Raw genomic sequence first — 24,846 nt, 5'->3', positions numbered from 1 at the left:
TACCCACCAACATTTATAGGAGAGTGGTTCCAAAAGCAGACTCTCCCAGACAGGAGTAGTTGGCAACCTGTGCTATTCTAAGATTAATTTTTTAATGCAGAATGATGTTTTTCTGGCCTGGTGAGTGTGTGAAGGGCAACTCCTGCTAGGTTTGATGATTCTACCACTCCTGGGGGTGAGGTAAGGCTTGCCTACTTACTCTTTGCAGAGAGTAGGGAAGTGAGAGGAAGGAAGTATGCTTCAGTGGATGGTTTCCAAACCTGTCTATACAGCAGAACTGTCAGGGAGCTTTGAAATACATATTTTCAGGCTCTATCCCAGGCGTATTGAATCCCTGTCTTTGGGGTCAGCCCAGGAATCCATATTTTTGACAGGCTCCCCAGGTGAGCATCAGAGACATAGCTCAGCCTCTCGGTATAACGCTTTGTGAAGGAGCATCATGTAACATGCTCTCTTTGGGCTCTCCATGAATGCTGTGGGAAAGCACAAAAACTCTAACACTCTTGATGGTTCTTCTGTGTGATGCCCTAAAGTTAGAAAGGAAAAGCTATTATTTTCTGGGTAATTTTAAATGTCTCAGGAAAAAGGAAAAACATCTTTGCAAGCACCTAATTTTTCCAGGGTCATCTTGACTATATTTTTGAACAGCCTTCTCCCTATATTACGGGGTAGATTTCACCAATGGGCAGGCAGCCTAGACCACTCATGCAGGAACTTTGCCTATCTTTTCATGCCCAATAATATTTTCATTAATGTTGTTTCCCTTCCTTAAGCCACCTGAAAAATGAAAACACATTTATTCCTCCTGTTCAAATGGCTGAAAAAAAGTTGTCAAATCAAGCTAACAGCTATAAGGAAATTATTTACCTCACTTTGGGCTTTACTGTGGACTCTTAAGCTTCTTTCTTATCATCCTGATACCTTCCTGGATGAAATTTTGATTGGGCAGCAGTCATACTGCACTTGCCTTCTCACTCAAACTGGAGCTTTGAGTATGGTTGGAAGAAGAAATGGGAAGGAGAGTTGAACGCACCAAGATCATTCATCTCCTCTAGTGGTTTTTGTCCACTGCCGAGTTCTAATCTCCTCTTCCACCAACACCTACTTACTTGGATCTTGACTTATTCTGGCAGTTCTCTGTGCATGTGATGTGGTTGCCATGGAAATGTTATCCAGCATGCTGCGTGCTGCTTCATCTTCTCTCCATCTCTTCTTTCCTCTCCAGTGTGTGCCTGCGCCCTCACATTCTCTTTCTCTTGACACCCACCCTAACCCCCTTTGTAATTAAACACATCAAACACTGCATTTCTTCAGGCTGTTTTTCTCCTCTCCCCCAATCACATCGAATGTGTTTTAACTTTATATAATCAAAGTGACCCGGTAGTGACTGGAAGAGAGAGAAGGAAATTGACTCAAATGCTAAATTCCTCTAGGTTATGATAGGATGCCCAAATAGGAGGGAATTCAGGCAAGTGTTAATCAAATTAACTTCCCTCTGCTTTCACAGGGATTAAACCTTTGCTAAGGTTCAGAGAGACTTATTAATAATAACTTTCTGATTTCCACCTGGACTACTACTTCGCATCCTGGTGTTATCTACAAAAGAGAAAGTCTGAACTATCCTCAGCTCTTAATCTCCCACCTGTGAAATATTCACTTTGTGCATTTTCTGCATTGACCCATAGGCATCTCTGCAGATATATCCTGGGTTATCAAGAGTTGAGCCAAATGTAGAGAAGATCTTACTAGGAATATTCACCCTCAGTTTCTCTTCTGATCTTATGGGATGGATTAGTTGGGGAAGAGCAGGCAGGGAGGAGAGGTAATGGAGGAATTTTGTAGTTATTGTGAACATTGAAAAAAAACTTAATCTCCTTTCCCCAGTGAGAATATTTAATTTTTCTCAAAAATTGAAAAATACTACAAAACAAAAAACAAATTCCCCTTTTGTTTTTCTGTTTTTGTTTTTGTTTTTTAATTTCAATTCAAGTTAGTTAACATACAGTGTAGTATTGGTTTCAGGAGTAGAACTTAATGATTCATCACTTACATATAACACCCAGTGCTCATCCCAACAGTTGCCCCCCTTAATGCCCATCACCCATTTAGCCCATCCCCAACCCAGCCCCCCTTCAGCAACCCTCAGTTTGTTCTCTGTGTTTAATAAGAGTTTCAGATGGTTTGCCTCCCTCTCTGTTTTTATCTTAGTTTTCCTTCCCTTCCCCTGTGTTCATGTGTTGTTTCTTAAATTCCATATATGAGTGAAATCATATGTCTTTCTCTGATTAACTTATTTCACTTAGCATAATACACTCTAGTTCTATCCACATTGTTGCAAATGGCAAGATTTCATTCTTTTTGATTGTTGAGTAATATTCCATTATATATATATACACACACACCACATCTTCTTATCTGTTTTTTTAATTAAATATAATTTATTGTCAAATTGGTTTCCATACGACACCCAGTGCTCATCCCAACAGGTGCCCTCCTCAATGCCCATCACACACTTTCCCCTCTCCCCCACACCCCCATCAACCCTCAGTTTGTTCTCAGTATTTAAGAGTCTCTTATGGTTTGCCTCCCTCCCTCTCTGTAACTTTTTCCCCCCTGCCCCTCCCCCATGGTCTTCTGTTAAGTTTCTCAGGATCCACATATGAGTGAAAACATGGTATCTGTCTTTCTCTGCCTGACTTATTTCACTTAGCATAAAGACCTTCTCATCTCAATGTTATCAGCAAAATGAGTTTTATTTTTCTCTGTCCCTAAGCTAACAAAGTGAATTTACATTGATGAAGAACATGCAAATATTATTTTTTACATATGTTTCAGGTTTCCCCAATGTTTTTCTTTTCTAAACTGAAAAGAAAAATCATTGCCAGCACAGTAATATCTAAAAGTTTTATTTCTTTTTCTTTCTTATGAAATAAGATTTGTGATTCTCATGGGCAGACAGATGTTTTCATGGACAGTATAAAGGGGAGAACATTCAAAGGGGAAAATTTCTTTTAAAGTTTATTTTAAAATGTTTTAAGTTTATTTACTTTGAGAGAGAGGGCATGAGCAGGAGAGGGGCAGAGAGAGGGAGAGAGAGAATTCCAAGCAGGCTCTGTGCTACCAGCACAGAGGGACTCAAACTCACTAACTGATATCACAATCTGAGCCGAGATCAAGAATTGGATGCTTGACTGACTGGCCACCAGGTGCCCTTAAAGTTTATTTTAGAGAGAGAAAGATAGTGTGAGGGAGGGGGAGGGTCCAAGAGAGAGAATCTCAAGCAGGCCCCCTCCTGTCAGCACAGAGCCCTGTACAGGGCTCGATCCTGCAATCCCACCATGAGATCATGACCTTAGCTAAAATCCAGTCAGACGCTTAACCAACTGAGCCACTCAGGTGTTCCCGAAGGGGGAAAATTTTTAAAGGACCCATGCAGCAAGAATGAAATCAACTCCACTTTTTGTCTCCATGTTTTCAGAAAAGTTAGATAGGTTGTAGTTATACCTTTTTTTTTAATCGATAATTGGACAGTCACTTTCTTCCACATGAATTTTTACTCAGTGTTAAGTGTGTGTGTGTGTGTGTGTGTGAGAGAGAGAGAAAGAGAGAGAGAGAGAGAGAGAGAGAGAGAGAGAAGCGGTACATGTTGAGGGGCTGGGAAGTGAAAAGTAGCAAGGGAGACTTTCAAGAGCAGTCTTCTGGAAGTTCAAAACACATCAATAAATATTTATCAAATACTTAACACAAGCAAGGCACTAATTTGAATTCTGAAAAGGATAGTAAAAGGACAAGATTTGATTCTTACCTTCCAATAGTGTATTGTCTATCATGGAAAACAAGATACAGACACATGAAAAGTTAAATAATAAAAAGGAACAAAACAGGTCATGTTGGTAATGATGAAGTACTGAAATGTAGACTGGCAGCTAGAAAGGGCAGGAGGAGAGAAGAGAGGGAGAGAGAGAGAGAGAGAGAGAGAGAGAGAGAGAGAGACCTTGAATGTCAGGGAGGTGTAGAGAGAGGGTAAGACTTGACCTGAGTCCATAAGCATGAGCAAGATTTGGATTACTCAATTGAGTGAAAATAGAAGAGAGGTAAGAAAGTTGACAAAACATTCAGGGGACGGTAAAGCTGCCACTTAGCTTCAGCAAGAGTTCATATAGAGGATGAGAGAACTCTAAATAGATAGATAGGGCCAGGAGGTAGAGAGCCTTGACTGAGGATACCTTTTTGCTCAGGGGAATGGGGAGCCATTGGAGAGTTTTGAGCAGGAGTGACATAGCACTAAAAAGTCTAGCAAGATTAAGTTCAAGTGGCATTTGGGCAGAGGGCCCAGGAGGGGACTGGGTGTGATATGATAAAGGCCTGGTCTAGGATGAAAATTGTGGGGATAAGAAGGAAGAGACAAATGCAATAATTATTTTGTAAAAACAGGAATGTTTTAGGGTACTCACTGGGCATGGAAAACTAAGAAAAGGAAGCAGTCAGAAACACCTGGGAGGTTTCAAGATAAACAAATATTTGTATATTAATAGCTAATATTTGCTGAGTGCCTACTGTGTGTCATGCACTATTCCAAGTGCTTGGTAAATGCTAATGAGAGAGGGGAATTAGGAAGTTAGCTATTTTGAGGGGGAAGATAAAACAAACCCATCTGTTACACTTGGAGTTTGTAATGGGGAATCAGGCGGAAATGGCCAACAAGACATAGAAATGGGGGATGAGAAAGAGGTCAGGACCACAGGGATAGAACTGGGATTCATGCACTTAGAGGAAGAATTTGTGTCCTGAAAATGTCTAAAATGAACGGAGACCATTACTGAATCCCCCCCCCCAAAAAAACCTCAAATAAAGGAAAAGATAAAGAAAAGCATACAGGAAAGAAGGCAAAGAAGGAAGAAGCAAGCTAAGTACCGAGAATACGCTACGTATTTGATTATTCAGATCATGAGTATGGTTCTGCCTCCGTTACTGAAGGTAACTGAGAGTTGATTGTAGCTCCAAATAAGTATTTTAATATTGTACTTTAAGTCCAGAGAGAGGTTAGATATTCTGTGCCAAAGCAAGATAAACTTATTCAATTCTTAACCACGCCAAGTAAATAAATATTCTAGCTCTTGTTGTGTGTCTCTAACAAGAACACCAAGAATATAGCCCTAGACTTTCATAAGTTACTTCTTCCCGGAGTGTGATCTGAGAATTAATTCCTCTGTAAGTCTAGTCAAGCTTACTACTTTGTGGTTTGTTTCCTGTTTTCCTATAAGGAAAATTAATTCCATTTCTTCACTTTTTTAGCTTAGTGCGTGTAAAATATGACAGATTGACAGTCCTAGAGTCTGGAGTTCTCTTGTTATTCTGTATGTGTGTCCTGACCAGCAATGTGCCTCCAGTCTTTCTTAGAGCTGTACAGAGGCAGTGTGTTTCACCCTCTTCCCTGCCGACCTCCCTTATGAGGCTGGCACGAGGGACAATTAAAGGCAACTAACGCTTGGTGGTGGTTTAAATAATGATTAAGAGCCCCAGCTGTGAAGCCATTCAGATCTGGGTTTGGATTTTAGTCCTGCCATGTTAGAAATTTTCTCCTGCCCGTTGCTTCTCTTGACAACATTATTCTTAGTATGAGGCAATGGAAGGAGTATGGGTTTTAGAATCGCACAAAATTAAGTGAGATCAACTGCCAGTGCCACCAACCTTGGATCTCCATTACAATGTGATCTATTATTTTATAGCATGTCTGTGAGAATTTAAAATAATGCAAGGCATCCAGAACAGAGCTTGGCATGTACTCAATAAATAGTAGCATTATTAGAGGGGTTTTTTTTAATTGAATGACCAGAACAGAAATACAACTTCCAAGCAATTTCACTTATAGGCTAGACATCCATGAGATTCATTTACCTTGGGGAGACAAAATTCTGAGAAGGGGAAAAATATCAATCAACTTATTTTATACATAATGTTAAACTACAGCTGACATTTTAACTGATTTTATTGCTTCTGAGAATGCAGCTAATAAGAGCGGTCGGCTTATTTTTCTCTTCATTCATGTTGCAAAGATGAAATTATAACAGAGAGAAGTCAAAGCTGTGCCAGAATTTTAACACTGTATGTGTAGTGGTCTTGTTGCCAAAAGGCAGGAACTTGACTTGGACTTGGCTTTGTTATGTTTGACCTGATATCAGAACACTCAGGTAGAGTGGTCCAATCAGAGATATCAAACTGAAGGTCAGGAAGGAGATGGGACCTCTGATGGAGATTTTGGAGGCCTTGGTGTAGAAGTGATTGCTGATATGATGGCTATGAATGAGTCTCGGGGAGAGAATAGAGAGCAGGGGTGACAGTCTTGGGGTACCCCCAAGCTAGGGGGTTTCAAGTGAAAATGGACAGAAAAGGAAAGAGAACTAACTTAAGAAGTATGAGGAGAATCAAAAAATTATTCTATTTTAAACAACAAATAAACAAGGGAAAGGATAGCTGCTGAAAATTTGGGAGTGTCAACTGTTAGAAGCTGTATAATGTCTAGGAGAATAATGATGAAGCAAAGCCTACTGCTTTTATTTTTGTTGACCTTCAATTATTGATAACCTTGTAAATTGAAGAGTTCTGGTAGAATGATAGAGGCAAAAGCCAAGATTGCAAGGGTTAAGGAGTGAGGTCTGATAGGGGAAAAGGGACAATCAGGTGTCAGTTAACTTTTTTAAACAGTTTGAAGTAAAATGAGATAGGAAATGGAATTAATTTTCAGAGATCGGAAAACAAATCACTTTATGACCTGCCTTGGTCAACAAAGAGTTAATGGTATAAATGCACAGTAATTTCAGAAGCATTAAAGAGCATGTTTCCATGGAAACATCAACCTACAGAGGAAGAGAAAGAGCTAGGATCCCCTGACAAAGAAGGAACAGCAGAGTTCTAGCCCCCACACAGTACAGCAGGGAGAAATGATTACACGTTTCTTTTAGCTTCCCTGTGAAGGATGCAGTTGGGGTTCATGGTGCTGTCCTTTTGAGGACAAGCAAAGAGGGAAATAGAGTTTGTTTTAAATAAATGCTTGCCCTCACCTTGCTTTAAATTCTGACTCAAGGGTCAGGCTTATTTTAGAATATTGGAAAAGATCAACGGGTGTCTTAAGTAGCTAACTAAAATTAAATAAACAAAAACTTGAATCTTTCCCTGACCTCTCTATCCTAACCTGATCTGAAAACAGTGCCATAAAGTACTGTGATGTAGAGCAGCACTTGCAAAAACTCTAGAAACATAGGATGTGTGTTTGGCTAGTAACCTTTGACCAGCACCTTGGCGTTGTGGTTTCCATCTTGGTGTGTTCTCGTTGATTAGATATACATTTCATCTCACTGTTTTCAACTCTGTGAGATCCCTTTCACTATTGCCTGGTATGCATTTCTTGTACCTTCAAATCCAATCATACTTTTGGGGATGGGTCCTCCCACTCAACTGTAGTCCCGGAAAGCCATTTCTCCACACTGTGCTGGGGGAGCCACATTAACCGAGTTGCTGACCAACTTTCCTGATGGTTCACTTTCTCCATTCCCATTTTATATTGAACTTAGCATCTATTTTGTTCCCCTGGTCTTTCCCTGGACCCTAGACTCAAAAAATCATTTTATTTTCTATGTGAAAGGGCTTTCTCCATGGGGTAGGTATGGCTCCCTGGGTTTTCTGAAGACAGAGAAATGTTTTTGAATACTGCTGTTTTTGTATGGCATGTGCAGCATGATGTAATTATGGAACACCTATCTCCCCTAAGACTTAATCTTCACCCAGGCATCTTGACTCCTCTGTCTGTTGGAAACCATCACCTGACCCTGGAATATTCTCCCTCTTTTGACCCTCTTTCCCTGCCATTCAATATAATTGCTTCTAGAAATATCCATTTGAAGACATCTGACAACCATTACTGGGAGACTAAATGATAACCCCCTTTTCCCATGGATGACAGCAACTCATAACCTCCACTCCTAATCCCTGGAACTGAAGCCACCTCAATAATTCATTTTTTCACCCTTTTTGCTACCCCTTATTAGAACTATTGGAGGGAGTTGTGAAATTAAGCTTATGGTAGCTACAGAGGCGGTGGGAGCCATTGTGTATGGAGGTACTGCCGATGTGTTAATTTTGTTGACCACCTGAAGTATAATAGAGAATAGAGAGGGGCTCCAGAATAGAGAAGAACGAATTGAGGAAATGGAGAAAGCTCAAAAACGAAAAGAAGCGCCTCCTTATTTTTTTCCCCTGATATCATTCCCAGATCACTTTGAATTTTTGACCAAGGGCTTCTTGGGTATATATATGCCCAGGGTTTCTTATAATTCAGTCTGAAAGTTCACAGGAAGAAAAGGGCTTCCGGTCAAAGGTGAATGTCCTAGAGAAATCTTTGCCAGTCATTGTTTGGCTGGTCTTGGCATAGCCCCTGAGCAGTATTGCTAGCTGATGGGCTAAAATGGGTGTCAGAGAGGCAAGTCTTCACCTTAAAATTATTAGTGGGCATAAAAAAGAAATATCAGTGTACTCAGAGATCAGCTCGCCTTTGACCTGTCTTGGTGTTTTCTCTGGGAAGGTCCAACCACTTAGCTTTGATAGCCTATAGGTCTATATTCCAACATATTGAGCACCTCATCTATGGAACAGGAAAGAAATCTTTTATTCAGGACTTTTTAAAAGGAAAATGAGTTTAATTTATGTACATAATGGAAATAAGAACTCAAAAAGAGATAGGTGGCAATAACAGTATCCAGAAAAGTTACTTGATTCCTTCCCACTGGGAAGTTCCACCTTTCCGACTGCCTCTAGTAACTCTGAATTTCCCTAGCACTTTAGCAGGTCTCAGCTATAGTGGAGGTGACTAAAGTTTATGGGCATGAGAGCAAGGAGGGATTCCTTTTCCATTACTGAGTTCTGTGCACAGTTTCCTGAATGGGAAACAGCTTTGCTGTTCAGCACACTTTGTTAATTGACATCAGAAGGTTGAATAACTATATTGTACACCTGAAACTAATATTACACTGTATGTTAACTAACTGGAATTTAAATAAAAACTTTAAAAAATAGGGTAAACTTCACTGTTGTGATTAGGTATACCTGTTTTCCCTACTGTGTGTCTAATAAAGCATTAAATGAAGTGGTGTAGCAATAAAAAAAAAGGGGGCGGGGGGTGGCCTCACTAGTTTCCAAGGAATACACAAACAAGGATGTGCCCCCCTCCAAAGGAATTTTAAAGAGAATTACAGAGTGTTGAAAGCAGGGCTCTAGGAGATCAGAATGGGGGTCATTTTGAGGAGTCACTTTTTCTAGGCCAAAATTATGGGGATATGAGCTCCTCTTTTGCCTTTCTCAGGAAGTGAACTTTATATTGAAGTATATTTGAGTGATTCCCCACTACACAGACCCTCACGAGGGTTACTGATCATAGTAAGAAACCAAATGGTCCAGAGCCTTCAGAGTTTGGGGTATTGTCGGAATGAGAGGAAATGTTCTGGACTGGTGGTATTGGGAAAAAGCAGAGACCTAGGAATTAGGAGACTCAGATTCTGAATTTAACATGCCAAAGAATAGCAGCATTTCCCCAGGCCTTGGTGCGTTTGGTTCTAAATATGAAAAGTTAGACTGATTCCCAAAGTCCCTGCAAACTTACATTCTCTGATAACTAAGCAACCAAAAAAAAAAAAAAAAGGTAATTACAGTAAGAGATGCAGCTAACACATACTGTTCACTGGGGGACAGGTGCATTTCTAAGTCCGATCTGTGTATTGAATTACTTGATCCTCACAACAGTCCTATGAGGTAGGTACTGTTTTTATTCACATCCTTAATGAGGAAGAAATGGAGACAGAAGTTAAATAATTTGTGAGATCACACAGCTTCAGAACTGGCGGATCAAAGACTTGGGCAGAACTCGTCTGACCCCAGTGTCCTTGCTCTTACACACCCCACTGCAGGGCCTGTTGTTGTTGGTTGTTGTTGTTGTGTATGTGTGTATTTAATGCATACCACATTCCTTTCCTCTTTGCTTAACCTATTCTGTTTCTCCCTTTTGTTTTCTTTCTACTCCTCACCACTAAAGCATTTTGAGGCATTGCCCAGGCTTTGTCATTCATTTGAGGATAGGCTATTTTATTAATGAGGACAAGTTCCTGGGTTTGATCCAGATGGACCCGTTAGGAAGTCCAGAGGAGAGTTGTTTTCTGGCTATGGCCTGCCACATCGACCCGACTTGGTGAAAGGGTACTACTGGTGGGTAGGCATGAGGTCATTGCAGCTCGTGGCATAGCCACTCAGAATATGCTCGTTGCTTTAACATCTTTCTGGAGGAACGTTAATGTTCTCTGTCTTCTTATATTCAAGCAGGGATTGTTGAGCAACTTCCAGCAATGCCTCTCCACTTTGATTTCACATGAAAATAATTCATGGCATTCATTCATGAAGCAGCACTTTTTCCCTCTATTAGGCCAAGGGGCCTGAGAAGCCTCTTGGTTGCAATAGATGGTGAATTGATACATCACCATTTACTCCTCAAATGAACTCAGTTCAGCCCAGGCTGCTAAGGGGCCAGAGCACAATCTTCACCACCAGCAGGTGAGAGGAAGTATATTAAACTTATATCAGTCAGTCCTCAAGATACTTTACTATCTCATTAATTTAACACTGGGAATTTAGAATTTAAATCACTAAAATATGGACTAGCCCAAACTTGAACCTTTTGTGATTTGTGAAGAATGGTTTGCAAAATAGATTAATGATATAAACACCATTTCAGAGAAAATGTTTAATTTACTGGAAGACAAACTATTTTTTAATCTTTTTCAAGCAATTATTAAATTAATATGGCAATGCAGTCTTTAAATTAGTTTTTCCTGAGGTTCTCTATTAAGTGTCGTTATACGGAAATAAGAGAAAAGAATTGTATTTGACAGCTTAGGAAACTGGTATTTCTAATTATTCCGTTCAACAGCGTGGTGTAATATTTCTATATATGACATTATATGTCAGAGGAAACCTTTAAAACTTCTTCAAATACCTTTTCCTTAAAAAGAAAGCCATTACTGGCAAGAATAAAATAATTCGTGAGTCTTGAAAAGATGGCCACACAGTTTAGGAACTGATGGGTCTAGGATTTGAACAGAGGTTGTCTGACTGCATGATCCTTGCTCTTAAAACACTCTCCATGCTACACTGCCTAGTAGTGGTGATGGGTGGTTATGGAGAATGTGCACCACAGTCCTTTCCTCTTCAGTTTCTTTTCTGTTTCTCTTTATTTTCCATTAGCATTTTGAGACATTGTCTAAATCTTCGCTTTGTAGGATATCTTACTAATGATATATTTCTCCTGGGCTTAATCTCAGAAGAACCCATTGGTGAGTCCAGTGGACAATTATTTCCCTGGCCATGGCTTGCCATGTAGACAGCACTGTACTGGTCATTTTGGATTTACGTTGATAATTGTGAATTTCTAAGGTGGGCAAAAGTCAGAAGTTTTCTATTTAGTTTACCAAACCATAACACTGACTGTCCAACTTTTCAATATCATTGCCTCCTTTCCCCTAATACCAGTCTCTAATCAGATAGCTTTTAAATGTTTTAAAGTCTGCTATTTCTAATCCTGTGAGAAATTGTTTCCACTATTTCAAGAGGAAATGTGTGTATGAAAGAATACGAAGTGAAATAGTAAAGTGGTTAAGAGAGACAAGAGAAAGACAGAAAGATTTGTGGTTTTGCCGTTCAGATGATAGAGTATAATAATGTAATGTAACAGATGAAATAGATCATCTATTTCATGTCAGGGGAGCAGCCCTGTACTTCCCTCATCAGGCAAGGAAGACAGTGTGAACCAGTCAGTCTTATAGATGAGGGAGCTGAAGGCCTTGGAAAGTAAGTAACACACCAAAGATTCAGTTATAGAGTTACAGAATTTTGGAGTTAGAAATTGTAAACAAGGGATCAAGAATTCAAGTTTTGTGCCTGGAATTTTGTTCCTTTATTGCTTCACTCTTAATAGCTGGAGAATGGGGGCGCCTGGGTGGCTCAGTCGGTTGGGCGTCCGACTTCGGCTCAGGTCATGATCTCGTGGTCCGTGAGTTCGAGCCCCGCGTCGGGCTCTGTGCTGACAGCTTGGAGCCTGGAGCCTGTTTCAGATTCTGTATCTCCCTCTCTCTGACCCTCCCCCATTCATGCTCTGTCTCTCTCTGTCTCAAAAAAAAATAAACAAAGGTTAAAAAAAATTAAAAAAAAATAGCTAGAGAATGGAAACTGAGAGCTATGAAAAATTCTACTGTTTTTTGAGATGTGCTGGACCCTGGGTAAGGGTACCTGGATCCTGCTTCCAGCCCCGCCATGTGATCTTGGTAAAGCCACAAATCCTTCTGGACTTCCATCCGCTTCATCTAGAAATTAAAGGATTGGATGAAGGGAGAGACTTATCTTTCTCATTACCACTTATATTTCTTATTAACAGACATTAATTTTAAAAATTGAGTGCCTTGTAAAAGTATGGAGGGCAGAATGAGAATTACAGTGCCAGGGCTCTTGGTTTGCTGGGAAAATTCTAGCAGAGCTCTTCTGGATGCCTCCCACACAGGGCATCCTGCTAAATCATTGCTATAGGTATCATTGTGGTGCAGTGGATGAGCTCTGAGTGGCATGGTCAATGTCAAAGAGGCACAAGGGCTTTTTTACCTCAGCTTGACCTCATTAAACCCACTGGAGTATGACTTTAGCCATATAAAGCAAATGTATTGGCTCTGAGCCCATCGGGGTTCTGAGGCTCTTTCTCAACAAGGAATCAAGCAGGAAATGAGATGTATTTTATTTCATGCAGTCTGTATTAGGGATCTACATAGTCCAAGGCATGACACGTGACATGAGAGTGCTAAAATGCACATCTGGGGCTCACAAAACTGCTTTCACCTTCACTCGGTGTTATAACGAAAAGAACACTGAACTGAAAACCAGAAGACTTGAACTCTAGTCCTGAACGGGCAGGTCACCTTGGAAAATAAGGGTAGCATCTTGGGACCTGTTTTCCCCTTCCCTCAATGGGTAGTTTCTAAATTTTCTTCTGGTTCTAACAGTTTAAGGTTCTGTGTAGTATTAGAACTTTATGAGACACAAGGAGGTTCGTTAGGGTCCATCTGCATCCTGGAGACAAATCAAGCAATATATATATATATATATATATATATACGTATGTATATATATATATATACACATATATATATATGTATATGTATATATATGTATACATATACATATATATATATGTGTATATATATATATATATGTATATATATATATATATATATATATATATATATATATATATATACACATATATATATATATATATATCAAACCTTGCTGGGATTTCCAGGGGCCTAGAATCTTCCAGGAAGAGTTTCTGAATCTGACTGCCACTTGAGTTAGGCTTTCTGACTGTCTGCTTGAGGATGACACGTTTAGAGGAAAACAGAATGTCTGTCGCATCTTAATTATAGTTTAATCCTTTACCAAGGATTTACACATGGAAGCTTTGGGGTTTTAATTAATGCTCAAAATTGGCAAAGTGCAGCCAGATCCAAAGGTGGTTGGATATTTTCAGGCCTTATGGAAAGTTAAATTGACGAATGTGACCATTTGACCTAGTTTATCCCTCCCTACGTGGAGTGCAATCTCCATTCCTCCAATGTGTATTCCATTGATAATTGGGTCTCGTTAAAATGTAGTTATCACACTTTAACTCACAAGATCCAAAATGAGGCAAGTTTCTTCCCTTTAGATATTCAAATGACACTAAGATATTTCTTTTTCTGATTTCTTCCCATTAAATAACCTTATGTTTGTATCCTGTTTTCTATAGCTTTCCTATCCATTATTTCATTTGATTTTTTTTAATTCATTATTTCATTTGATTAGCACATTGGGCTTCTCTGATAAGCAGGAGGTAGAATGGTGTTTCCATTTTGAAGAGGAAATGCCAAAGTCCCATGCCTAGAAGTGACCACACTCCTGATTATTTTATCATACTTGCTGTCCCTAGTGAATGGACTGCTTTGTTCTGCTATTCAAAGGGCATCCTTGTTCAGGGCGGGTGTGTATTTGCAAGCTCCTCACTAATGGCCAAATGTTGGCACGTTAGAGGGAATTACTCAGAAAAACACAATGTGAATGATTAATCTGCATACTGCTGAAGGATATGAATAATTAAGGGATACTTTGAGAAGAATATTTTGCATATTGTCATAAAATGTATCAATATTTTTGATAAGTGTAAAATACATGAGAAGTGTCTAGGTAGAATAAAATGGACCTGTAGAGCTGGAAGAGAGCGAACATCCCAGAGGGAGTTCATTTAAAAAATCAAAAGGATGTGCAACAGGAATAACTAGAAAAATTTAACTACAGAGCAATTACATTATCCATGAATGTAGTTTATTTTCTGACAGTTTGAATTTTAAAACTTATACACCCAATTCAATGCTGTCCCCTTCAAAGAAGTCATCTTGAGAAGCATTTATGCTTCTTATTACTTATTTTTGGAACTTTTCTCATAATTGCTTTCTGAAATGGACATTTCTTAAAAAACATTGTAAAGGTCTTTTAGATAAAGTCAGAATTATTCAGAGCCATGTCAGGTGAAAAAGGAGGGTGCTTAAGCTAGGTAACTAATTTCTCTCTCTTTCCCTTCCTCTTTCTCCCTTTCTCCTCCTCCCTTTCCTCTAAAAAAAAAGAGAGAGAGAGAGAGAGAAAACTAATTTTTTTTGCATGTCTCATTAACCTTCTCTGAAGAATTCCAGAAATTATTCTAAGCAATGCAGTATTATTATAATAAGAATATATTTTCCAAGTTAATTACGTTGGGTGCTTAAATTCTGGTTTGTTAGTTTGAAGTGTTTTGTGGTTTTGTAATTCTGTTCCTTGGAATGAATTATATAGGGCTTTGGCTGGAGTGTTGAAGTTGTAAAGTATAGGAGACCTGATTATTATTTTCTAACTAGTGATGGGCTTGAGCAAGCAGCACGGACCCGAGAGATGAGGGGCAGTACAAGGGATGGAGGAGATGCTGTGTGGAGTGTTGAGTTGAATTAGGAGGCACTACACTTTTACCAGTTGGAAGTGTCCAGAAAGAGCAGCCAGGGGATAAGGAGAATGGGGGCTTGAAGTCATGGCATATGATAACTACGTGAAGGAACTGGTGATGTTAAACCTGATGTAGCATATGTCAGGCTGGTGCGGTAGAGATCATGGGACTAGAAATATGGCTTAAAATGTAATTTCTGCTCTAAATTAGTTGTAGGACATTGGGCAAATAATTTGACTTCTCAGTGCTTCGGTTTCCTATCAGGTAAAAATTATAGAACTAGGGGCACCTGGGTAGCTCAGTCGGTTGGGCGCCCGACTTCGTTTGGTTCAGGTCATGATCTCACAGTTTGTGAAATCGAGCCCCGCATCAGGCTCTGTGCTGACAGCTCAGAGTCTGGAGGCTGCTTCGGATTCTGAGTCTCCCTGTCTCTCTCTGCCCCTCCCCCCACTCCCACTCTGTCTCTCAAAAATAAATAATAAAAAATTTGTTTTAATGTTTAAAAACATAAAATAAAATTGTAGAACTAAGTGAGCTTAAGTTTTCTTCAAAGATTAACATTTACTTTACAAGGTAGGCATGATAATTGTCTTTGAATAGTTGAAGAGCTTTCATGTGGAAGATGGAGTAGACTAAGACTGAATAATATCTAAGAAGGAGCCAGTATCCAGGGGTTTCAGGAAAGTAAATTGCTTTTTTTTAATATTTGTTTATTTTTGAGACAGCGCAGCTGGGGAGGGACGGGGGGGCGGGGGGAGGACAGAGGATCCAAAGTGGGCTCTGTGCTGACAGCAGCAAGCCTGATGTGGGGCTCGAACTCACGAACTCACTGAGCCAAAGTCAGGCACTCAACCCACTGAGCCACCAAGGTGCCCTGAGCAGATTTCAACTTTAAGTAGAAAACAAAACAAAACGAAACAAAACAAAAAATAAAAAAAGGCACCCTGCCCAACAGTGAGATGGCACTCTTGATGATAGAGGGTGCAGTGATAACAAGAAGGGCTGAGAGAGCCAATTTTCTGTTGGAGAGGGAAAGCATAAACTGTAAGAAGTGGTGGACCAGTTGACTACGAAAGTCTCTTTCAATTCTGAGATTCTAGAGGCCTCTATTCTTTTGAGGCCTCTGTGTTTTTGATTGCATTTGTGAAGACCATAAGACCAGAGAATGACAGGCTGAAAAAGCCCAGGCAGCTCTTGAAATAATAAGTGGTCCATGCGGGTTTGGTTCATGACATCTAGTATTCTTTTTATAAGTGCCTGAAGGATCTGCATCTTAGCAACCTTGTTAGTTAACCTAATGTTACCTGGAAGAACAAAGAGCCTCACAGTTTCATTGAATGAGAAGACTTAAAACAGGATCCTTTAAGCTGCCTCCTGATACATTCTTCTTCCCTTCAGTGTGTTAGGAAACTGTTGTTGGTCACAAATTCGAAGCCCCTAGAACCCTGGTGGCAATTACAAGATACCTTTTTTGCTTCTCAGCAGAGACACCTCACGACGGCACCAGACCCAAGGCTCTAGAGTAGCATGTCATGTGAACACTGAGCTAATCATTATTGACTCCTTGGGCCATTATGGTAAAGGGACATTAATTACCATCAGCACAGTTGCACTAATGTGGTTGTAATGAGCACGCCTGTGGGAATTCCCAGTGAGGGAGCTCTTCATCAGATCGGAGCAGCCAGCAGAGGAACAAGGGTGAGCTGGAGGTGCAGGTGTTGAGGGGGAAGATAAAGTTCATTGGTTTGACTCCAGTTACTTCCAGAGTTACTGCTAATTTACGTGCCTGTGCCTGGAATACTTTCTGAGATATCTCTCCCTCCTTCCTCCAACCCCCTCCACCCCCCGGTATTTTCTGTTCACTATACACAATGCAATAGCCCCAGTTTCCAGATGTATCCTGAGGAACCAGACCCCTGACTGCTGGACTCCTCTCACAGCTCTTAGAAGCATGGCCTGGATCTTGGCAAGAGTTCAAAAGTGTGTACATATCTCTGAGAGGCAGAGAGACCCTGTGCTCCAGTGTGCCACCTTTCTTAGCAGAAAGCTGTCTTGGTACACTCCCCCTTTCTTCTCTCTACCGACTCCACCCTTTAATTGACCTCCCTTTGTGAATAATAACCATTAATGTTTAAGGAGGGTTTACTATGTCCCAGGCCTCGGTGGGAAGTTATCTCATTTAAGCTTTACAAACCTAATGAAGTAGGTTTCTTATCTTTCCATATTATTCCTATTAAATGAAAACTTGAATGTCTCTATGCCTAACAGTTTCACAGTGATATTTGTATGTCTATCTAGGTGTCTGTCTCCATTCACCTTTCCCTCTGTCTTCCTGTCTTATTCTTGGCATACCTTCTTCATACTTTTAATCTTTGTTTTCTTTTATCTTTACAGATATCTGATCAATGTCACTTTTGAGGGAAGAAATCTGTCCTTCAGTGAAGATGGTTACCAGATGCACCCGAAACTGGTGATAATCCTTCTGAACAAGGAGAGGAAGTGGGAGAGGGTAGGACATATCTTTTGTCAATTCTCAAGCAAAGCAGATGGGGTAGGGACATAAAATTTTGCGGCACATTAAAAGAAAACCAAACCCAACCTTAGTTTTGGTCTCTGAGCTGTGAAGTTAGAGTGCAATACTTTGAGAGTACAGGAGAAGCTCAAACTCAAAGTTTCTCCAACTTGCATCTTCGTGTTCTTGCCCTTTGGTTAATCAAGAGATTATTTTCTTTATGCATTATCATTTTTATTGGTTATGGTGCTGTGTGAATCATGACTTTATTCTAATGGAAGAGTGTACATGTATAATGTAACATAATTCAGTGAAGAAATCAAATCAGTGGTATAATTCAGAAGTTGTGTCCTACACAGTGTACTGGGGAGGCCGATGAAACGTAATTTGCAAGCATATGGGTTTGAATTTACTGTGATCAGAGGCTTGCCATGCAAGGCTCTCCTCAGGATCTCTCCCGCTGACAGCTGACCACAGTATCTGAAACTCTACCATTAGAAATTAATTTCTGTGATTGCCAGACTACGTAGGTTCACTTCCTAGCTCTTCTACTCACAAACTTGTCTACTTAGGACCTTGTACAAATCTCTTAAGTACTCTGTGCCTCAAGTGTCTTCATCTATAAAATGAGAATAAAAATAAAAGTACTGAGATCACAGGGTTGTTATGAGGATTAAATAGATTAATATATGCAAAGGACTTAGAAAGGTGCCTGGCACACAGTAAGAACTTAACAGGTATTCGCTTTTGATTTTATCCCCGATTCCTACTTAAATACAAATGCTCCCCAGAGCAATGTCAGCACTGGTGTTTCTCTGGTATATGTTCTTCAGGTGTCATTTGTCCCTCGAGATTCTTTGCTGAAAAATGGTTCTGAAGATAAATAAGGTTGGGAGACATACCTCCAGGCTCTCCTTCTGGGAGGTTCCCAGAGCATAGTAACATTTGGAAGCTCAGAGGAATACTGTCTATAGCAAAGGGCCATCTTTAACTTTACTTACTCTGATATTTTCAAAATTTATTTTATTATTAGACCCCTTTGTTCATGAAATTCATAGTCTGTAAAACATGTTGGGAAACACCAATTTAAAGCAATTTCTATGGACTCAGTCAGTTGGCTGAGAACAGGCTTCAAGATGTCAGCATGACTCTGACTGGAATGAAACCCACATTATATATTTCCAGAAAGAAGGGCCAGGAAAAGAGACCAGAGATAAATGTCTTGAAATTCACAGTCTTGTCCATGAACCCTGGAAAGGTAGTTAGGTGAATGCTCATCTGTGAAACAGCATGTGTGGCTCACGTAGTGGGAACCTGGGGCCTTATTCTTAAACTTGAAAGACTTCAATCTGTCATGGAGTTCCTTATATCATGGCACAGCCATAAGACTTAGATTATTCCTTGTGTTCTTGATTAAAGTTGCTCTCCCTCTACTGAGTTATCATTTGTTCAGAAATGGTTTTCCCCTGGGCTCCTGCCCTGCACTCCAATCAAGCTGCTTTTCACTGCTGCTATAGAGACATAATAATTTAAGAAGTGTTCTTGGAACTCATGTATGATAGGCACCTCTGTATATTTCCAGAAGAGGAGTTATTAATAACTGAGGCTTCGTACATGGATCAGAGATGTCCAGTTGGGTAGCTTTTATGCAGTAGACTCACGATTACTGCCTCAAGGATGGGGCATCTCACACCTCTCCTTCCTTAAAGAGATCTTACCGTCACTCGTGCTGACTTCTCTAGGCTGGAATCTGAGGCCTGTGACCACTCCCACTACTGCCCTTTCCCAAACCTTTCCCAAACTAGTCACCCTCCCTCGGATTTGCATCCCTTCCCTTCTCATCAGTTCTCCCTTTGCTGTAGCTCTTGAGTTTATTCCTCTTTATATGATCCAGGAAGCATGTGATAATTTTTTAAATAGATGCCTACCTTTATCCATTCAGATCAGTCCTGGACATGGCTGCTAGAATGAGTTTCCTAAGGCACAACTCTGATCATGTTCTTTCTCTGCCCAAACCTTGTTCAAAGCTTCTATAGTTTATGCACTGGGTCCAAACTTTATTCTGGTGTTCAAGGCTCCTGTCTACCTTTCCAAGCCCATCTTCTCTCCCTTGCTGTTTCCCGGCTCACCATCAAGCTACATTGGGCTCTCTCTGTTCTAAGATATTTCCCTGTATGTCTTGCTTCCTGTACAGCATGTATCATGTTTCCTTTTTCTGAAATGAGTTGTCCAGTTATACAAATAATAACCGTCCTTTGAAGCCCAATGAAACTGTCACTGTCTTCTTCTCTCGTCTTTGACCAAAATATAATCTGTCACGCTCCCTTGCCCCCCGTAACCGTTGTCTCTACCTCTGTTGTAGCACCGTCCCATCTGCCTGTTTTAGAGTTGTGTGGATGCGTGCTTCCAGATGGCAGAGGCTGTGTCTTTATATCGTCTTGTCCTCCCAGCAACCTGGAAAAGTGTGTTGCATAGAGCAGTTCAATAAGTATGTGTCAGGTGAATGAGAACCATTGCATAATACAAGAGTCGAAAATCCATCATTAAGAATCCAAGTTTACGTTATTGCCCTTGATGTAACGTAAGGGGGGCAGAGGGGAGATAAAACCGTTATGTAGATTGAGTTTTCATAGATCATACTTTAAATGTACTTTAAACAAGGGAGCTTGTTATTTAAAGAAATTCTGTGGTTAATCTTTTTGTAAAGCATTTTGGGAGGGGGTAGGAGGTCATAGAATATCACATATTCATACGGTTTGGTTCAATCAGGGAACATTGCTGAAAAGTGGTCTTTACTGTTCGTTGAATTCACAGATCCAGGAGGCTCCCCAGTGTGGAACCCCTTGTTAGGGCTCCCTTGTGGGCAGAGATGGGTGGCAGGAGCCAGGCACAGCTCTAGTGCATATCTGGGATGTGCTGAAGTTGTACCATGGGAAGTCAAACCTTTTTTTCCACTGTTACCCTGACCCCCAGGACCCTCTGTATTCTCAGGATTTCTAATACCACTCCAGAGGGTCCCATGTGCCCTCTGGGGAAGATTTCGTGTCTGTGGACTCCAGAGAGGCAGGCACCAGGGTGAATATTTGACAGGGAGGAGATGGAAGCTGGGAAGATAAATGGGGAAGGGATCTGGATTTGTGGGGAAAATGAGGCAACAGACAAGACCCACAGCTTCTGGTCATGCCCTTAACTAGCTGTGTGACCTGCTCTTTTCACTTTCCTGGATCTTTCTTTCTTCATGTCTGAAATCATGGCATGAGATTAAGACGACTTCTAGGGCCCTTTCTGGCTCTAGCTTCTTGGATTACAAAATTCACGTTGTAAATAAGTAAGCACTTGGAATGGAACTGGGGTGGGAGCTGAAGCATACAAAGGGAACCTGAGTTTGTTTCTAAGGACAGTAGCTTCCAGGGAATATTTGTCATTCTTGTCATTTAGATAGATATCATCTCCTCAGAAGGCCTTCCTTGGTGACTCAAGCTAACGTAGAGCTTGAGCCACCCTATCACAACAGTTCGTTTTAATTTTCTTCAGGATACTTTTTTATCTGATGTTTTGCCTATTTGCCTGATTATCACCTGTCTCTTCACACCAGGACAGATGCTTCCTGGGAGCAAGGACGTTGTTCACCTCTATAAGCCGAATACTCTAGAAGAGTATCTGGCTTAGAGTGACGGCTCAAAAGATAGCTGTTAAATAAATGAAGAATTCATATGTTTAGGAGAGTCAGTATATTGACCAGGCATTTCACTTCTGCCTGAAATGCCTCCAGGTGGACGGAGTGGTTTACTGAAGAGAGCGGGAGAGCAGGCACATTCTCCACTGCTAGTGTGAGCAGGCCAAGTGCTAGCAAGGGTCTGGCGGGCGGGGTGGGCGCCATTTTCAGTGAGGCCCAACCTCCCAGAGGAGGCAGGCCTTACACTTTTCAACGAGGAGCCTCAGGTTGACGAAGACTCATTCAGATGCTGGTGTGAACCATGTGAATACCCTCTCAGGTTTTAAAACATAGTCTCAAAGCTACTGTCTCATAAATCTGGCTCCTTCTGAAAGACTTGAAGTCAAGGCAGCGTAATCTGGGACTGAGCATGGTTTTGGACTCAGAAAGAGCAGAGATGAATGCCCCTTGTTGCCGTCTATCAGCTGCATAAACCAAGTGGCCATACTACCTGAGTCCGTTCCCCTTTTGTAAAATAGGGTTTTACATAAGGCTGTTATAAAGATTAAAGGAGATTTTATAATAAAATACCAGTTAATAGTGACTGAAACATAGCCAGTATTCAACAAATGTCAGTCACTGCCCTCCACCCCCCCTTTTTTTAAGGTAACATTTGCACATGGTAATAAGTCAAATGGTACAAAAGGGTATCCAGTGAAAAGAACATCCTCTTATCTGTGATCTTCAGTTCCCCCAGGCTCCTCCCCAGAGAAATCCTTATTTCCAGGGTCTTACGTATTTTCTCTGAACATACTGCAAGCATGTAAAAATTCTATATATTTACTCAACCTCCTATTTTTTTAAAATAGCACCTGCTCTTGTGAACTTGTAATGGGATCCTGTATAAATAGCCACTAAGGAGGCATGGGGGCAGCTAGAATAGCACAGAGATCTCTGGATCAGAATTACAGTCACAGAAAGCCAAGTAATGTCTTTGGTATGTGGGAATGTGGAGGAGAACATTTCCCACACCTGCATGCATGCGGGGATAGCATGATAGGTTGGAAAGGGTAGGGGATGGTGGTGGAAAAATGCGTGCAGAATGGGTTCATTTGTAAGTCTTCTCTCTAAGTGGGGGACAGCTGCATAAACTTGCATTAAAAATAGTCTGGCACAGAGAAGCAGTTCCAGCAAGCATTCAAGCTTCTGTCTTTATCAGAGCCTCTCATGATTTGCTTCATTGCTACCGCTCTCTGCTTCCATTTAATCGTTCCTAAAATGGGGATAATAAAAATGAAATGCAGTGGGGGTGTGTTCTGAGTAATGACTTCAAGAAATGATGATGGTGCATTTTCAGGCTGTAAGATGTAAACAGACCTTAAAGGGACTGTCTGGGTCCGAATTACAGGAGGAGACGTAAGGCAGGCAGAGATGCAAACCATTTCCCCGGGGACAACAGGTGTATTTTATAAGCCCGCATTCCCTCTTCTCTGCCTCCATCTACTGGAAAATTGCCCTTCCTTATGTAGACTAAAACATTCTCCATTTGTCTGGGTCATTGTTTTGGCTCCCCAAATCCCAGTTATCACCTTAGGCTTGCAATACTGAGACATTACAGCCTCATCCACCACTGAACAGAGTGCTAGAAATGAAAGTACTTAGCCCACACTGCTGGGCCTATAATAGTATTTATGAATTAATGGATGGAACAGTGGGAGAGGAGGAAGGGTACTAAACTGGTAAAAGGAAGATCCCCCAAGAGCCACAACAGCAACAACATAATAAGACAGAATGTTCTACTGGCATCTGAAGCCTGGGATGAATGAAAGAGGTTAAGAGATGCTATATGCCTCCGATAGCTTCGTATCCAGGAGACAGCGGCAACTCCAGGCTGTGGATGCCCTGTGCGATGAGCACCTAACGACTCCAGTGATCATATTCCAGAATGATCAGTTTGGTGATGATGCAGCAGAGGTTGATTGCTGCTGTGGCAGGTGCCACTTGAAAGCTGTTGACAGACAAAATAAACAGCCACTCCACTTCCTCCCTTGCGTGTGTGCATACAAACACATAGGCACATTCACATCCAAACTGGCAGATTGCTCATGACATAGGAGCCGCATCCGTTTGGTTATTCACCGTATGCCTGTGCCCAGCACAGCGCGAGACATTCCTGAACAGGCCAGTAAATGTCTGGTGACAGCCCGAACATGCCTGTACAAACTGTGTTCTACCACCCATCTTTGGAGGAGAGGCCAGGGAGCATCCCTGCTCTCTTCAGACTTTACAGAGGTTGTCTGAGGAGGTGAAACAGAAGCTCCTCACGTTGGGGGTGTTTGTTCTGGACCTCTTGATACTGCCATTTGACAACATGCTATTTTTACCGACTTTGAACTGAGTACTAATATGCATCATTGGATTAAGGGATTAGAACACGGGATCCATGGAGAAAGGCTATGGGAATTGGGGTTGTTAAGGGGAGGAAGAAAAGGCAATGAAGTGATGACTTACTCTCATTAAATATATGAAGACTTATTGTACCAAGTGTTGAGATCAGCTGTTCCGTTTTTCTCCTCCGAGACAGAACCGGAGTAAGTGGGCTTAAGATCAAGCAGAGAGAATTTATATTAGCTGTAGGGAGAACTTCTTGATAGAAGTTTTGAGTACCAGGACTGTTAATGACACCAGGGGATGACTTTGGAAGTCTTAAAAATGGGATATGTCCTCATCACTCTGCAGTGTGCAGCCCAAAAAACAATACATGAAATACATGGTTGTGAGTTTTCCTTCCATTCTCCTTCCCACCCCCCTTCTTCCCTGTCCTTCCCTTCTCTCCCACACATAATTATTGAGCATCTACCATGAACCAAGCATTAACCCCACCAAATTAGTGTCGTAGTTTTCCTAGTGGCTGGGGGAAAAAGGAGAACAACATTTATGGTTTTCTTATAAAGATAATTTATTGAGATACTTACTAAAGACATTTTGATTATTTTTTAAATTTTTTTCATGTTTATTTAGTTTTGAGAGAGAGAGAGAGAGAGAGAGAGAGAGAGAGAGAGAGCACAAGCAGGGGAGAGCCAGAGAGAGAGGGAGACACAGACTCTGAAGCAGGCTCCAGGCTCCGAACTGTCAGTACAGAGCCCGAAGAACCCATGAACCGTGAGATCATGACCTGAGCCGAAGTCGGACGCTTAACCTACTGAGCCACCCAGGTGCCCCAAGACATTTTGCTTATTAAATTTATGTGGGGGTGGAGGATAAGGTAAAATTTACCGGTATACATACCCACAAAGGTATTGCAAAGAGAAAGAGGAAGGTATTGCTCATTGTGACACTTAAAATTCTGTAACCTAAGGTGGTTTTTAAATCTTACTCTTTGATATGGTCGAATAATGGGGTGGATGTTTCTTTCATGTTGCTTGGTTGGTAAAGACTCTGCTGATATATATTTATGACCATGGCTTACAAACAGGGTGGCTGGATTACATGTTTTTGGCTGCCTTTCTGAGTTGTGATTATTTTGGACTCTCACATCCAAGTGCTCCCTTCTTATCCACTGATCTCCCAGAGTCATGGTCCACCCTA

General features: G+C 41.0%; 1 protein-coding gene across 1 annotated transcript in view; it reads left to right on the top strand.

Annotated features, from left to right (window-relative positions):
• GRIN2B (glutamate ionotropic receptor NMDA type subunit 2B) overlaps nt 1-24,846 on the top strand; it is a 410,291-nt gene that overhangs the window by 284,151 nt on the left and 101,294 nt on the right. Inside the window, exon 6 of the mRNA XM_042945857.1 lies at nt 17,486-17,600. Coding sequence (XP_042801791.1) covers nt 17,486-17,600 — 115 coding nt within the window. The remainder of the gene's footprint in view (nt 1-17,485; nt 17,601-24,846) is intronic.

This window comes from Panthera leo, chromosome B4 (genome assembly GCF_018350215.1).
Source record: "Panthera leo isolate Ple1 chromosome B4, P.leo_Ple1_pat1.1, whole genome shotgun sequence".
Classification (NCBI taxonomy): Eukaryota; Metazoa; Chordata; class Mammalia; order Carnivora; family Felidae; genus Panthera; species Panthera leo.
The sequence above is the reverse complement of the archived record's forward strand: the minus strand, read 5'-3'. Positions and strand labels throughout refer to the sequence as shown.